Genomic DNA, 16151 nt, shown 5'->3' on the forward strand with positions numbered 1-16151 from the left:
AAGGGGGATGAGCAACTCCAAGAAAGGTAGGTGCGACTGTCCTTTATCCACCAGCCACAAATCAGATATGTTGAATGGCCTCCAGCAGAATACCCAGTGTTGATGTTCTTTGAGTTGGTGAGGAGGCCTGCAACTTCAGTGCCCTAGCGTGGCATCCCAGTCTGATTTGTGGAAAAGAGTAAGTGCTGCTGCTTTTGGTATTGTGTGTGTGCAAAACAATCTTGTTATTAACCTCTTTTAGTGCTTGGTTTTAGTCAGAGTTTGTACTCCAATGTGGAGATCCTTGCATTAGCGTCTGCTTGTATGAAACTCTTTGCACGGTAACCTCACCTTGGGCACTGATATTCCAGAACTCTCCCCCAGGGAGATTTAATCTGTCCCCTTATGTTGTGGGGTTGCCAACCTCCAGGTGAGGGCTGGAGAATTCCTGGTATTACAACTTTTCTCTCCAGTCTATAGAGATCAGTTTCCTTGAAGAAAATGGCTGCTTGGGGGAGTGGGGTAGACTCTATGATATTGTATCCCTGTAAGGTCCCTCAAATGTCACCTTCCCGCAGCTCCACTCCCAAATCTCCAGGAATTTCCCCAAGTTATATTATGTGTTACGTGGGCCACTCGGAGTTTAATGGTTTTAAAATTTGATTTCTATTGTATTGTCGAAGGTTTTCATGGCCGGATTCAACTGGTTGTTGTGGGTTTTCTGGGCTATGTGGCCGTGGTCTGCTAGATCTTGTTCTTAACATTTTGGCTGCATCTGTGGCTGGCATCTTCAGAGGTATATTACAGAGAGAAGTCTGTTACATACTGTTGGCGAGGAAGTCTAAATATTCCCCCACTAAATATTCCCTTCTCACTGGACACAGTGTGTAACAGACTTCTGAAGAGGTGATACACCTCTGAAGATGCCAGCCACAGATGCAGGTGAAACGTTAGGAACAAGATCTACCAGACCACAGCCACACAGCCCGGAAAACCCACAACAACCAGTGATTTTTATTGTTTTCAATTGTTAGCCATGCTGGTGACTCTTGTGAAGGCAGAAATATACATTTTACATATTTAAAAGTAGTGAATGTTATTAAATAGATGGAAATGTTAGTTATTCCTGCTCTGACATTATCACCAAGGAATTTGGGAAAGGGTTGTATCAGCTGAGAATTCTTTATGACATTCTCCTGTTTCTTCCAAGCTAATTCACATTTATTTTATGTACATCAGTTATATCCTGCCGCAATGGAGATGCAAAGTGGCTTATGTCATTTTCCTCTCCTCCATTTTATCCTCACAACAACCCTGCATGGTAGGGTAAGTGTGCTTGACTAGCCAAAGGTCACCCATCAATCCTCCATAATGATCAAGGCAATTTAAAGAAACAAAGTAGCCACGAAGAATTAGTGGGATCAAAAGACGTTCAGCCACCGCGACATATCTCACCCACATTAATGCAGTCTACACAACCAAACTCATGGTTGTGCGCATGCGCATTGAGCAAACAGCGGCCGCCCCGTCTCAAATTACCCGATTGGTCGCCTCCTCTTTCCATTGTGCCCACCCTCATCTGCCGTCGCGCATGCGCATCCTTTGTGACGCGCTTGTACTTTTCCAGACGATTCTTGGCCGGCGCCATTTTGTGGGGACAAAGTTTTCTTCGCGTCGGTTGGTGAGAGACGACCCGGTCGCCGCGAGAGCCGCCCCGTGAAGCGGGAGCCACCCTGAACCGAGCAGTAAGTCCCGGGACGAGGAGGCGGGTGGGGAAAGGGGACGGCTGCGTGGCCGGGGATACGGGAGCGCCTCGGAGGCTGGACCCTGCCTGCTGTGCCTAATGCTGAGGAGAGGGAAGAGGCTCCATATTTTCCCCTCACAAACTGTGAGTGAAAAAGACCGAGGGAGACGCCTTTTTTTTGTCTAGCCCGCCGCAGTGTTCTCGGTCTCCCGTCGTTCCCAAAAGGCAATAAAATGTGACTGCTGCGGCGAAGCTGGGTCCTTCCCTGGACCGACTAGAAGCGCGAGAGGGGATCTTTGAGCCGGCCGCCATTTCCTTCTCGCCCCGGGTCTCCATTTTGTCCTTGTCCTTTCCGACCCCGCCCCCCCCCCCCGGCTCCGTAAATGGGAAAAACGGGAGGCCTTCGACTTCGGATCCTGCTTTTCCTCCCTTTTCCCCCCGTCTTGTTGGAGGAGGAAGGAGGAATCTCGTCGCCCAAAAATACTCGTGTACAGCTGGGGATTGGCTTGACAATACCTGGGGGAAGTGAGGGAAGAAAAGCTCAGCAGGGGCTGTGTTAAGCAAGGGAAATAACCGAACGCAACACCGTGTTTATTATTTTATTATTTTAATTTTCCTATGAAAGAAAGTAAACGTCCAGGGCGGCTTAGAAATCCATTGGAAATTGTTTGTGGGGGCCGTTTAAAAACTTAGACGAATTTTGCTCTTTAACGAAAAGGTGAAGGGAAGCTGTGACTAGCCCAAGGTCACCCAGCTGGCGTGTGTGGGAGTGTACAGGCTAATCTGAATTCCGCAGATAAATCTCCACAGCTCAGGCAGCAGAGTTGGGAATCAAACCCAGTTCCTCCAGATTAGATACACGAGCTCCTAACCTCCTACGCCACTGCGTAGAGAAGGGTAGGAGCCTGAAGGGGTGGTTTAAAACTAAACCCGTGTCATTGTGGAGATGATGAGGGACGTTTCAAGGAGTAGCTGTCAGTAAAATGGCCGGAGTGTGTTTTATTTTATTTATATATTACATTTTTACCCCACCAATCTCCAGATGGACTCGAGGCGCCTTGCATGTAAAACACATAAAAGCAATACAATAATATAAATAGTACAAAAATATAAACATTGAAAACCGATTCCAGCAAGATGGCATAGAGAGATCACCTACATAGGGACATAGAAGGCAGACATTCGGGGGTATCCAGTTAGTAACTGGTAGGCGCTATCCTGTCCCCGAGGATAGTTGATACAGCAGGGGGATTTGAAAGTGACCCCTTGGCAAGTATATACAAAAATCTATTTTTACTATCTTTACTTAACACGGACAGGTAGAATGCTAATGACATGCTTGCGGTGGGGAAACCTAGTTGTCCTTTCGTGTAAACAAGGAAACACGGAAACTGCAAATGCCTTTGTTTTCTAATTTGGTGTGATGTTCAAAAGGCACGTGAAAACTTGCGTAACCTGGCTGTATACCTGGAACCTGAACACTCATGGGGCTTATTCACGTTGTTTCCTGTGATGTTCTAAGAACTTCAGTTACCCATTGTGAGGGGGTGGGTATTGTTAGTATTTAACTATCTAGGCTCAGTCCAGACGCTGCAGTCTGAAGTGTCCGTGTAGTTTGAGTAACGGGCGAGAAACAGGGAGATCTGGGTTGAAATCCCTGCCTGCCTTTGAAAGGATAGAGGTAACATTTATTTTATTTATTTATTTATTTATATTTCAAACTTATAGGCCGCCTCTTCCCCGAGGGGAAGTCAGTTATTTTGTTAGTCAGCTAGTCAGTTATTTTGATTCATCTTCTTGGAGGAAGGGCAAAATAAAAATGCATTAAATATGTACAAATCTGGATTTAGGCTGAGGAAGTTGATTGTGGAACTCCTGCCTGTTCGGACCATGTGACTTTTCTCCCTCTTATATGATTAGTTGGTTCACAAGTTACATGCTATAACTGAGGTTATAGAGATTTGTTTCATTTTTTTGCAACCATTAGTTTATTATAAAATATAATAATATTATGGACCAGAGATTCCCAGTATTATCCACTATGTGGGTGCTTTAGGAATTTTCAGAGATGGTGCCATCACAAAATGGCTGCCATGGGGTGAGGCCAGTTTCAAAATGGCCACCGTGAAGGTCCTGTGCGGTTGCACATATTTATTTGCTTTAGTTATACTCTACCTCATTTAAATTCGAGGTAGATTAGAGCATGAGAAAACACTGTCATAAAAATTGTATGATACAGTCTAAAGACTAGATTACAAAATTCGAACTGTCTAATATAAGCCAGGCTAGATAAAAATTGTATTATTCTCTCACTGGAGGAGAAAATCTGTAATGTCAGTGGACTGTAAAAGAGACCATTTTAATGAAATTCCTTTGTGCAAACACTGCACAAAGAATGCAAGACCCAAGTGAAACTTGAAGATAGTTCACTTTGCAGTGATTTCCTAATTACGTATCTGTGTATTTCTACTAGTATAACCAGTCATTTTTAATATAACTGTAAAACTAATGGGGAAAGTTATTCTAAAAGTGGCATCATCTGGCTATATATGTTAAGATTATACCAGCAAGAATAAGTCTTTGTGTAGAAAACCATTATTTAAATTAACCCTTACTGACTAGTTAATTAAATCATGATTTATATCAGTTTGATCAGTCAGATCCACCCTGATATAAGCTGCTTAATGCATACAGTTAAGAATGCAAGGATTTTAAAAATCTGCTTCAATATTTTCAGTCGTTAAAATTGTGATACTTGGGTTTGTCATCTGCAGCCATTCCCCTGTTTTCCCTAATTGTTGAGGTGGTCCTTAGATCATTGTAACTGAGCTTATTTGCTGCTCTGCCAAAATGAATAGTGGTGGACAGCCCTCATTGCAACATACAGGTCTTTGAGATGGGAATCATATCAAAATCAATATTGTGGAGGCTAGGGCTCGGGCTCCTGCTGTGGTGGGTCCCCATCACTGTTTGGTTGAGTGGCAGGGGAAAATGGGGGTTCAGAATGTCAGTGCTGCAATTTTATTTCCTGGGTGCTTCAGTGCTCTGGGGTTCCTTTCAGACTTACTGTGTTGTCTTAGAAATCAAAACAGCAGCTGTTTGCATCAGTGGTCCCCCTCCCCAGGTATGGCTGCCCCAGGTTGCCAACATTATGCTTGTGTAACAATATGTTTTATTAGTGTATTATGAATTTGTTGTAGGTGTGGCAGGTGCTAGGAGGTTAAGATGGGCATTTCTGGCTGGTTCTTGCGATAGAGTAACTTTAAACTGTGACTACTGGACAGTGTCAGAGACGGTGACTTTCATTAACCCACCCCTGCTTTCTGTTATCTTTATCACATCTATGAGCTGGGCTGAGTGCACTGGGCTTGGGGAGTGGGGTGAGGGAGGGTGATATGAAAAGTGACAAGTTGAAGAGGAATGGATGCTTTGAAAGGATTTAAGGGAGCTGTATTTCTGTTATTTTAAACATTTTGTTGGGGAGCTCATGTCTAAGTAGATACATAGACATGCCCCTAGAGAATTGCAGCAGGAAGCTTTGTAGCTATGAATCTAAGAAGTAAAAATGCCAGAACAACTACAAAAAGGCAGGCAGGAAGCGTTTTTGAGAGAGTGAGTGCAAACATTTTGGGGCGGGGGATTTTCAGGGGCTTGTGGGGAATAGACCCCTCTCAGTTTATGCGAATTGTCTCACCCAGCCCTTTATAACTTGAGCTTTAAGAAAAGATGGATGATAACATCAGACATTGTAATGAAAATTGCTAATCTGTTAGCACTAAAATCACCATTAATGAAACAGTTCCATAATTTGAACAATAGTGTGCAACTTTTGAAGATTTCAGTGTGCTGTTCAGACTTGTACTTTTCATTACGATTAGCAACTGTTCCGAGTAAATACATTTTACTGTAATCTTCAGCACATCTTGATTGTGATAGAGTGAAGGCTGTGTTATAATTTTAGGGGATATAATTCCAGATTTGCTGGAAATTCCTCATAGTATTTTTTAACGACATACTGATTTATGTTACCATCTGTTGCTAATTTTTAAAGTTACCTGAGTAAATAAAACCAATTTCTTACAGATGCGGTATTCCAGACAGACTAACTATCCTGACTGGGATGACAGGAACTGCTGGGATGACAAAGTATCCAGCAGGCACCAACACAGGAAAAGGCCATTGAACAGCAGTGTGCATGAGAGCAAGCGCTGCAAATTTAATCATGCCGAAACTTACGACAGGTCAGTAATCCTTTTCTGGATAAGAATGGCTTTGTACTTAAGTTGGTCTCTGTATACTTTTGGTGTATGAACTGCTAATTCAGTAGTCAGTGTTAGAACCAACGGGTGTGTTCTTCTGCCCTCCTCCAGTCTTTATTCAGATGCCGAGTCCTTCCATGAATATGAGAGAGGTCCTCATGAACGACGCTACGTGGAAGAATACAGCAGCAACTTCAGTCAGCTCTCTCAAACCAGGCATCATTGCAGAGATCATGAGAATGGCTATTACAACCACAGTAGCAAGTCATCTGGTCATAGTGTCCAAAGCAGTTACAAAAGAAAACACAGGACTCATGGCAAATCAGATCAACGCTCACACACGGTATGAATGATTTAGAGTTCATTGAATGTTAATATATTAACCTCATCTCAACAATTACACAAAAGTGAAGGGAATTGGGAGGTGTTACAGCTAAGAATGACCAACTTTTTCTGGTAAATCTTGTTTTTCTGAAACGAGGACACTGTTTAGACAACTGTTTTCTAGCATCATTTGTGTTACTTGTTTATCAGATGTTATTCCACTGATCTTTTTTGAACATATACCTGAATTACACAACTTCTTTCGGAAATGTGTATCAGGTTTCACAAATTGATGGCTACAATTACATTTTAAATACCATCCTATTTTTGAGACTAATTAGGTGTTATTGAACATTATAAAGATGAAGTGGAATGAATGCCTTTTAAACAAATAAAAGAACTGGATGTTATATGCTATTTGGTAGACAAGTATATTTCCTGTTAAATCCATTAAATGGAAAAGATAGTTGTACGAGTCCAGCAAAGTGTGATCGTGTATAGAAATTGATTTCTTCCCAACCCTGTAGCTGTTCAGAGGGTGGGAATTGCATGCTCAGTGTTGTCAGCACTACTGGATTGCTGCTTCGACAAGACAGGTGTGGGGAGTAGTTAACAAAACTCAGGCCATTAATAAATTTCCTATGGTTTAGTTGGCGATTGCCATGGCCAGAGCTGATTGTGCTGATTATCTTTGAGCAAGTGAAAAGAACCTCCAAAAGTACAGAGGCTACTGTGTTTCTGCATCAGGGGGCTTATATGTAATGCAAACCTTTCAACTGATGATTATATGCAGTAGAGGAGGGAGGTTTTGTGAATCTGGGCATGATTTGCATAGGATCTTGCATTTAATTACATGCATGATAGAAGATGTACTTGATTATTGAGATATTTTGCTTACCATTAGGGTTACGTAGGTTAGCAAATTCTATCGCTTGTGATGTAGCAGCTTTAGACCAATAAGATTTAATACACAAGTTTTAAATAATTCATAGAGCAAGCCATATTTTTTAAAAAGCGTTTATATTGTGTGTTGTTACCTTGCCACTTGAAGAACATTATCTGAAAATCTGTTCCTTGCCATGTTTTTTTCCCGTAACCTAAACTATGTGCCCTGTGAAATTCTGGGGAATTTGAAATTGTTCCTGCCAACCGTTTGTGGCCTGGCGCGTATCTGAATGCCTGAATATCTCCCTGCTGAATGAATTTCGTATTCTGCCCTGAATTCACTCGGGTTTATTGATTGGCTGGATGATCTTGGTGCCGCGCACTTGCCGTTACCAGAGGAGTCATCGAAGGAAAAGATCGAGGAGTGTAGAGGATGATGAGGAGGGTCACCTGATCTGTCAGAGTGGAGACGTACTAAGTGCAAGATGTATAGAATATTTTTCAAAACTTATTCACTTTTCAGATAGAATAATTACTTTTAGTTAAGTTCAGGACACTTTGGAAGTCCTTTTCTTTCTTTGGTTTTTGTTATGTTGTTTGGTTTTTTTTCTGGGGGGACATTATTTTAATACTGTCATTAAATTTTAATCAAATTCCTACACAGTAAACAAAGCTAGTCTAGATTGAGATAGGCATAACTTGTCTTGAAGCGTTGTCCAATTAAATATTTTAAAGATATCTAGTTACTTTTTACAAGGCGCCACAGCCTAGAACATAATATGGTGTATTGAATAATGAAATTATGTCATTATATGTATAACTGATTTTTTCTCCCTGCTTTTAGATGAAATTGTAACTACTCTGGGTGAAGGTGCTTTTGGAAAAGTTGTGGAGTGCATAGATCACAAAATGTGAGTTCCTAACTTCTTTTTATACATTCTTTCAGTGGTTTCCACACCTGGAATTGCATTCACTTTAAGTTTCTGCTTTGAACCCGTAATGATTGAAACACTTTGTCTGGTTCCTACAGGATACCACATGGCTCTCATGTCATCCTTTCGATCTTTCCATAAAATCACAACCTCTTGTTAAGCCAGTACAACCCTTTAATCATCATGCCTCTCTTGAAACAAACCTTAGCTTATATCTGTACATTGTTCCAGAGGAATCTCCTCTAAATGTCCCCCTTCCATTTCCTCTTCTGATGTTTCCTTTGAGTCAAAATTTAGATAGCATGTAAATTTTTCAGTAAAATGCATACCCCCAGCGTTACATCTGATTTTCTCTACAAGAGCTGTGTTGTGATATAGTCACTTATTTAGATTTAGGCCCCAGACCAGGGGTTCTGGGCTGGTTATTTTGAAGGATATGTGTTCTAAAGTGAATGCACCTTCAGCATAAAAGCCGAAGAATAACTAGTAGCTTCCAAGTTGTAAAGTTGAGTCTTGGTCTGTTCGCTTAAGATTGGTAACTCTTAATTTAATGCAGACAAATTAGTTGAAGTTTTCTTGCCATAAGAGCAAAAAAAGAAAAGAAGTTCTTTACGTATTCATTACATCAGTGGAGTTCTGAGCCTTGACCTGAATAGCCTGGGCTGGCCTGATCTAGTCCGGGTTGACCCTGGCAAGTATTTGGATGGGAGGCCTCCAAAGAATATTAGGGACCTGATGCGGAGGCAGGCAGTGGAGAAGCACCTCTGAGTGCCCCTTGTCTTGAAAACCCTACAGCGTTGCCACAAGTCAGATGTGACTTTAACCCCCCTCACACACACACAAAGTTCTGTGTCCTTGTGATTCTTCATGATGTCTTTCTCTTGTTTTTAGGGGAAACAGACATGTAGCAGTAAAAATAGTTAAAAACGTTGATAGGTATTCTGAAGCCGCTCGATCAGAAATACAAGTGCTGGAGCATTTGAAAGTATCAGATCCTTACAGTAAATAGTAAGTATCGCATAATGGGAGTTCTAAAAAGCATTTTGATTACAATGTATCAGCATTTAATAGGAAGCATTATTAAGTACATAATCTCATCCTTGTCTGTTGGTGTCTCTTCTAGCTATCAACTTATATTTAATGTGTGTAGACTTCTCGTCTTTTAATGTCCAGCGACCTGGGGTGTTTTTGGTAACATGTTTTGGATGATCTCATTAAATTACAGCCGCTGCGTCCAGATGATTGAATGGTTTGAACATCATGGCCACGTCTGCATTGTTTTTGAACTGCTGGGCCTTAGCACTTATGACTTCATAAAAGAAAACAGCTTTCTGCCCTTCAGTATGGACCACATTAGACGGATGGCATATCAGATCTGCAAATCTGTAAATTGTAAGTATACAGAGCACATGTAGCTTATTTCAGTTCTTACAGTTTCCTAGGCAGTTTATAAGTTTATTTTAAAAGTATAAACAGTAGAAATACTTGTGTCTCGTCCTTGCCACCTCCATCACATCTCATATTTGTATGTTCTGATATTAAAAGCCACTATAAACAAACTTTGGGCTTCTAAAAGGCTTTAACTTTGGATGTCTTTTTGATAGCTGGTTTGAAACATGTTGACTTTTCTTTGCAGTTTTACATTCCAACAAACTAACGCATACAGATTTGAAACCTGAAAACATACTATTTGTGAAGTCGGACTATACGGAAAAGTATAATCATAAACTGGTAAGCTTCAACTCTTACGTTTATAAGCAGCTTTCAGTGTCCATTTTGTTTGTTTATTTATTTATTTTATTTATTAATTCGGCTTTTATACCGCCCGATCCCCGAAGGGCTTGTTATGGTCCAAATACTTAGAATTCGTGGTTTATTTCAGAAACGGGATGAACGCACACTGAAAAATCCTGACATCAAAGTTGTGGACTTTGGCAGTGCAACTTACGATGACGAACATCATAGTACACTCGTGTCTACAAGGCATTACCGAGCGCCTGAAGTAATTTTGGGTGAGTCACAAAGCCAAGTTGCTTTGCCAAGCAAGTAGCTCTGATTTGTACCATGTTTCCTTTTTAAAGGAAGCTTCTAAGTGGTCCTTTTTCTGTAATCCCACAAAAAATAGCTCTGCAATCCTAGAATTATTTTATATTCACTGTTGCCTGTATTAAGTTTTGCATTTTGAAGCATGCTTGTGTTTCATGTATTCTGTGCATTCAAGTTGGAGGTGGTGATGGCTACTCTGTGTAGGTAGTTGGTTGTCAAAACATTTTGGTCATATGAAGCAGTTTAATTTCAGATCAGCAGTACCTAAATTGAGATATGTAATTCTGGTTTTTTAAAAAGTAATTTTAAACTTTTCCTCTGTAGCTTTGGGATGGTCCCAGCCATGTGACGTTTGGAGCATTGGTTGCATTCTCATTGAATATTACCTTGGATTTACAATATTTCCGGTATGTAAATACAACAATATTGAATAAAGTGTGACTTTTGGGAAAGGTGTGATTGTCCATGATACTGTTTACTGTTACTACTGGAAGTTTCCTCTTTTAAGTGACCTTGATGTGAAAAGTTCTGTTTCTCATCAAGTACGATTTCATGTTGTTGTTTTTCTGTTTTATGATGTTGTATTATTTGCTTCCCATTGAAATTGTATTGGAAAAAATCCAGCCAGGTGTAGTTTTAAGTTCAATTCATTGATCATGAAATGCTGTACACTCTTGGTTACTTGTTTGCTTAAATACTCAAGGTCAGTGTATGTGAAGCATTGGGCTGCACTTCTTCAGGGAGGGTTTTGATCTCTGCTTGCAGTTTCATCTGCTGTGTTTAAAGCTGAGTTAATTGTCAGTCCACAAAAAGATTGCTGTATTGGAGGAAGAAGGGAAAAGTAGAAAATCCTATTGTGTGGATCTCTGGATCAGGACCTGGGTTTATACACATACTTTCTATTAGTGGTTTGTGTTAGCATAGGGTGAACACAGCCAAGTTGTAGAAATTCTTTAAGTAACTGGTAATAGGTGCTTATTTAAAATAAGCCTGGGTCTACATGCACCTGCCAATTTTTCTAATCAACATACTGGAAATTATTGTATGTTCAGATACCTTATCTCCTGAACAGTTTTAGGTTTTTTTCCAATACTTTTTCACATTCACTGTATCGAAGGCATTTATGCTCTATTTGTTTTCTTAGACACACGACAGTAAAGAGCATCTGGCAATGATGCAGAAGATACTGGGACCATTACCAATTCACATGATTCAGAAAACCAGGTAAGTACGAATGCTTTTAAGTCTCGTGACTCTCCTGCCTCTGACAATGTCCTCTGTATTCAATTCTCCAGATGATTGGTTTATTCCTGTTCAGTTACAAGCCTTAAGGCTGCCTCTTCATGATAAGTAATCTTCAATGGGTGTGGTCTAAATCAATCATTATTTTCTTGAGAAATGTTCTGTGGGAGTCTTGTGAGTGGTTCTCATTAGTGGCTGAAGTTGTTCATTCCACTTGTGTGTATATACTGTACCTTCAGTCCTTTTGTAATATCCAAATTCTGTTTTAGGTAGCTGAAACATGGGGTTTTGTGTCATTTTACTAGCAAAGTAAGTGGCCCCATTCTAACTAGTAGAGAAAGTGAGTCACTCGGGTAAAAAATTGCCTGTTTTTATCTTTTCAGCAAAAAAGGGGTCAGCGCACCTTCACACGAGAAAGATAGCACTGCACGTTGATGTTGCTCGTGAAGTCTAGCAGAATAGGCTAACAAGGCTTGGTCCAAATTCTAGTTGTATTTCCCTCTTCCTCAAACTGTTTAAGCCATAAAAGAGGGGCAGGGTTTTTAATGCATGTGTAACATAAAACATTTTCATTTACAACATACAGCATGGGGAAATATTCCTTGTAGTTGCTCTTAATTTTAAAAATTATTTTTAATTCTTTGTGTAATTCGATTTGAGACTTGAGTTTTTGTAAGCTCAAATGGATTTCTGTAATAGGAGTTGAAAGAGAAGTTAAATGCCCTATTTGTTATGTAGGACTTTGCTTCATTGTGTTCTGGGAGAAATGACTGGTAGTGTCATCTGATTATGGTATTTGCTGCCTAGGCAGAAGCAAAGTAAATTCCATTCTTTAATTTAGTGAAGTGGTGCTTGAGTGATAAATGCTAAACATTATGATTGGCATGTGCAGAACTGTATTCTGCCCTTAAGTTGGTGAATAATGCATTGTGCAAGTTTCAGTATGGCAATAAAATGTGCCTACAGCATAGTGTGTTTTTGTTTGTAAATTGTGCACGTAGCAAACCTCTCGTAGAATTCAATTTCTAAATACTTTATTAACTTGAGCACCTGTCCAGTGTTCTAATAAAAGCATATGACATGATCCTGAATTCTAATTTTGTATATCATCAGGAAACACAAGTACTTCCACCAAGACCGGTTAGATTGGGATGAGCACAGTTCCGCCGGAAGATATGTTTCAAGGCGTTGTAAACCACTGAAGGTAAGATGATTCTGTATGTTCATGGGGTAGTTTGGAGAGTCCTCACACCATGCTTGTTAAACGTTGAAGGGTGTTCATTTCTTTTTCTGGCTCTCATTTTAGGAATTCATGCAGTGCCACGACTCTGATCATGAAAGCCTGTTTGATCTCATAGGAAAAATGTTAAAGTACGACCCTGCTGAACGAATTACCCTTTCAGACGCTCTTAAACATCCTTTCTTTTCACCATTAAAGGAGAAGTAAAGTAACTACAGTTCTCTTGAAGTTATTAAAGACTGTGTCAGTCAAAGCAAATGTGATTTAAACTTTTTGTATATTAGAGCTGTAAATGTTTTGTATTGTATTGTTGAAATAATAGTTCTTGAAATAAAGTAGTTCTTGAAATAATGAAGATTGGCTCATTTGGTCTGGTAATGCTTATGAAATACATTAGGTGCTGTTATGTTTGAGTTAAGTAGTCAAGCATAAAAATCTGTCCTCCCATTCCCTTGCACAAAATTGCAGTCAGTGCATTAATCATCAGTGTAGCTAATTCTCAGCATGGCCTTATCTGTGAATACTTAAAGCTGTAGATTGGAACCATGAACAAACAAGAGTGATCTTCCTACAAACCTGAGAGGACTGCAGAAAATCTGAACTCTTAAAAAAACTTTTAAATGAGAAAACAGCGCCTGAAGCTTTAAGAAACACTGGCCTTCAAAGGGGTGCTGTGTGTTTTCTGGGCTGTATGGCCGTGTTCTAGCAGCATTCTCTCCTGACGTTTCGCCTGCATCTGTGGCTGGCAGCCTTCAAAGGCTGTTGTGAAGCAGCCTCAACACCCTTGGTTTCTGCCAGTACAGAGCTCGGGGAGACTCATGGCCACGTCAGACTCAGAGGTGGGCAAGGAGGGAGAGCAATTCCAAGGCAGGAGCAGCCATTAAGAAGGGATGACATGTGACCCACTTACAGAGGTTTCACACCTCACTTTTGGGTCCTGACCCACAGGTTGGGAAACAGCCATGGGGTATTTGATGCCTTACCCCATGACTAGTAGGATTGGTGTGAGACTTGGTCATGCCCAAGTTTATCCTAAAAGACTGCAAGACTTGATCTTGCATTTGGTGCCAATTGGCTCAGATTGCAGGCTGCTGAATACATACAATGGAGATTCAGCATAAAACTATCATACTTTTTTAGAAGTGTTTTAAAAGTTGTAATTCTGTGGAACATTGTCATTCCCATGAATGGTTCTAAAATGAAGGGAGGTATTTTACAGATGCCTACTGTTCGAATATATGCAGGATAGTATGATGTTCCCTGCCCCTCCCTTCCTCGCCTCTTCAACTTGTCTATATCTTATTATTTTGTGACATACAAAGCCTGGCTATATGCTAAGTTACCAGAGTATAGTAGCTGCTGCTAAATTTATTCTTTAAAAGAACTGCAGCCAGTAAGCTCTCTCCAAAGGGTAATCAGACTCACCTGGCTCTGCAACCTTCCTAAAAAGGCTGGTGAGCACTGGCTTTAGCTTCAGGAAGTTGCCTGGACCATGTTTTCTTATACTTGGCTATACACAGAGGACACTTAATGAACAGCTGTTACATCTTCAATTTACTATTGAGCTTATGCTTAATTCCTCGACACTTAGGCTGTTTCCGCACAGCAACGGAAACGCACCTCCACCGGCATAATTGCTGGTGGAGGCTCGGGGACTGCTTGCACAGCAGCGTGAAAAGCCCAGCAGATCCACCACACCGGAGAGGCGGCTCTGCACGAGCCGCCTGTGGTCCTTTGCCTCCACTGACCTATCCAGTGTCGCTCTGGAGGGCTGCAGAGACCTGCACAGGATGCCCTCTGACCTCCAGGGGTCGGAGGGTAGCATGGTGGGTCTCTGCAGGGCTCCGGAGTGGCGCTGGACAGGCAGAGGCGATGGGAAAAGCGTTGTCTTCCCACTGGTGCAGTTCGCACTGCGCCGGCAGGAAGATGCTGCTTTTCGAAAACCTCGCTCAGAAGCTGTATTCCGCACGTGCGGAAAGAGCTTTTGTGTCAGGAATTTTTGTATTTGTGTCCTGATGTCAGAACACAAAAGCTGCTTGCAGGATCAAAAACGGGCTCCCTGGGTTGGATTGTTCTTATCTTTTTAATGAATCACTTGGGGCAGGGGTCCCCAAACTTTTCAGTCCAAGGGCTGTATTGTAGATTTCATAAATATTCACGGACTGAAAAAAAATCCATTTATAACTTTTAACCACGTCCATAATGCTGTAATCTTATGCATGCTTACCTGGGTAAAAATGCACAGGATTAAAAGGCAAATATTTAGTTCCCTGTGAATTGTTTAACCCATATATGCATTTACAGGAGACTCTCATAGCTGAGCCTTCTTTTAAAAAAGCTCACTGCACATTTGAACCGGGGTCTCCCCAGATCTTGTCCAGCACTACCCCATCCTAATACTTGCATTGTAATCCCAAGACTATTTTCTTGAGTTGTAAATTCTACTGAATAGACCCAAGCAGGCTAAATCAGCAGTTACATTGGGGCAAGGAGTTCCGTAAATTAATGAACTCTGCCCAAAAGGCAGTTTTCCTAATTTTGAATCCACTGCCCACATTACTGTCATACGGTAAAACCCAAAACTAGTATTTTGAAAGAGGAATTCTCTGTGCTCCAAGTATAAAGAATTTCATAATCCTTTTTTTTTAAATCCCAAAAGCCCTCTAATACTTTAGCCTGCCTTCCAAGGGAAGGTGTTCCAACGTCCTGATTTTGAGAAGTGGCAGCAAAGTTTAGAATCCCACCACTCCCAACACCTGAGTCATATTCCATTTAGATGTACCCCAAATCCACACAGGAGACAAAAGTGGTAAACCCCTATCCTTGCTGCCAAAGGAACGAAAGCAAAAGGGGCAGCTGCCAAGCCAGCAGCCCTATAGCCCTCCTGCTGGACACGTGGCTCCTCAGCCACACATGCTAGCCAAGCCTCTGAGCTCACCTACGAGTGCTCCTGCTGTTGCCCCACCTGGGCTGACCATCACCCAAGAAGAGGGAAGAGCTTTGGGGCAGGGACTGTGCATGCCTATTTGCATGGTCTCTTGGGCCAGCTTCCTCTGGGAATGGGCCTCCCTCTGAGGGCTGCCAGGTCTAGGCTGGGAAATTCCTAGATTAGGCTGCTGTAGACCAGAGCTCAGCACAGATCTGAGAAGCGCCTGCCATATTCAGTGGCCTGCCTTGTTTGGACACACATCTTCACCCTGGCCAAGTCCGCCTCACCCCCTGCACTGGGCTGCCCCTCAGCTATTACTGCACTAGACTGTGTGGGCCAGATAAAATCTTGCAGTGGGCCAGATGTGGCCTGCAAGCCATAATTTGGAGACCCCTAGTTTAGGGTGAGAACTAGATCCTCCTGCTGTATTCTTACATTATTCCCTGATGAGGTGTTAGGACATGTGATGAAGCCAGGATCTCTCTGACCTTCACTGGAGGGCAACCTGAAGCTGGTCCTGTTGCCACACAGTTACACTATTATGGGCTCAGTCCATTGCAAGGGAAAGACA

The 16151-nt window shown here is 41.5% G+C and overlaps 2 protein-coding genes across 3 annotated transcripts in view; one reads left to right on the forward strand and one right to left on the reverse strand.

Moving 5' to 3' along the window:
- LOC125426207 (aldehyde oxidase 3-like) overlaps positions 1 to 16151 on the reverse strand; it is a 343943-nt gene that overhangs the window by 189383 nt on the left and 138409 nt on the right. The gene's annotated exons all lie outside the window — the stretch shown is intronic.
- On the forward strand, positions 1586 to 13002 carry CLK1 (CDC like kinase 1). 2 transcript variants are annotated; one of them, XM_048486438.1, is made up of 13 exons: positions 1586 to 1724; positions 5807 to 5964; positions 6094 to 6325; positions 7588 to 7678; positions 8036 to 8102; positions 9015 to 9131; positions 9349 to 9515; positions 9760 to 9903; positions 9965 to 10135; positions 10494 to 10576; positions 11314 to 11393; positions 12525 to 12615; positions 12718 to 13002. In XM_048486438.1, the coding sequence occupies exons 2-13, from the start codon at positions 5807 to 5809 to the stop codon at positions 12856 to 12858; spliced, it is 1542 nt and encodes a 513-aa protein (XP_048342395.1). In that variant the 5' UTR covers positions 1586 to 1724; the 3' UTR covers positions 12859 to 13002. The 2 variants fall into 2 exon arrangements, with proteins under 2 accessions (XP_048342395.1, XP_048342397.1); XM_048486440.1 differs by having other exon boundaries at positions 9760 to 9854; positions 10006 to 10135.

The sequence above is a fragment of the Sphaerodactylus townsendi genome, linkage group LG02, assembly GCF_021028975.2.
Source record: "Sphaerodactylus townsendi isolate TG3544 linkage group LG02, MPM_Stown_v2.3, whole genome shotgun sequence".
In the NCBI taxonomy this organism is placed as follows: domain Eukaryota; kingdom Metazoa; phylum Chordata; class Lepidosauria; order Squamata; family Sphaerodactylidae; genus Sphaerodactylus; species Sphaerodactylus townsendi.

What these genes read in the sequence shown, in the direction of transcription:
- CLK1 (XM_048486438.1), top strand. Translation starts at nt 5,807, where the DNA reads ATGCGGTATTCCAGACAGACTAACTATCCTGACTGGGATGACAGGAAC. An exon ending in CAGATCAACGCTCACACACG is followed by an intron (nt 6,326 to 7,587) that starts GTATGAATGATT and finishes TGCCGTTACCAG; the next exon opens with AGGAGTCATCGAAGGAAAAG. An exon ending in AGACGTACTAAGTGCAAGAT is followed by an intron (nt 7,679 to 8,035) that starts GTATAGAATATT and finishes CCCTGCTTTTAG; the next exon opens with ATGAAATTGTAACTACTCTG.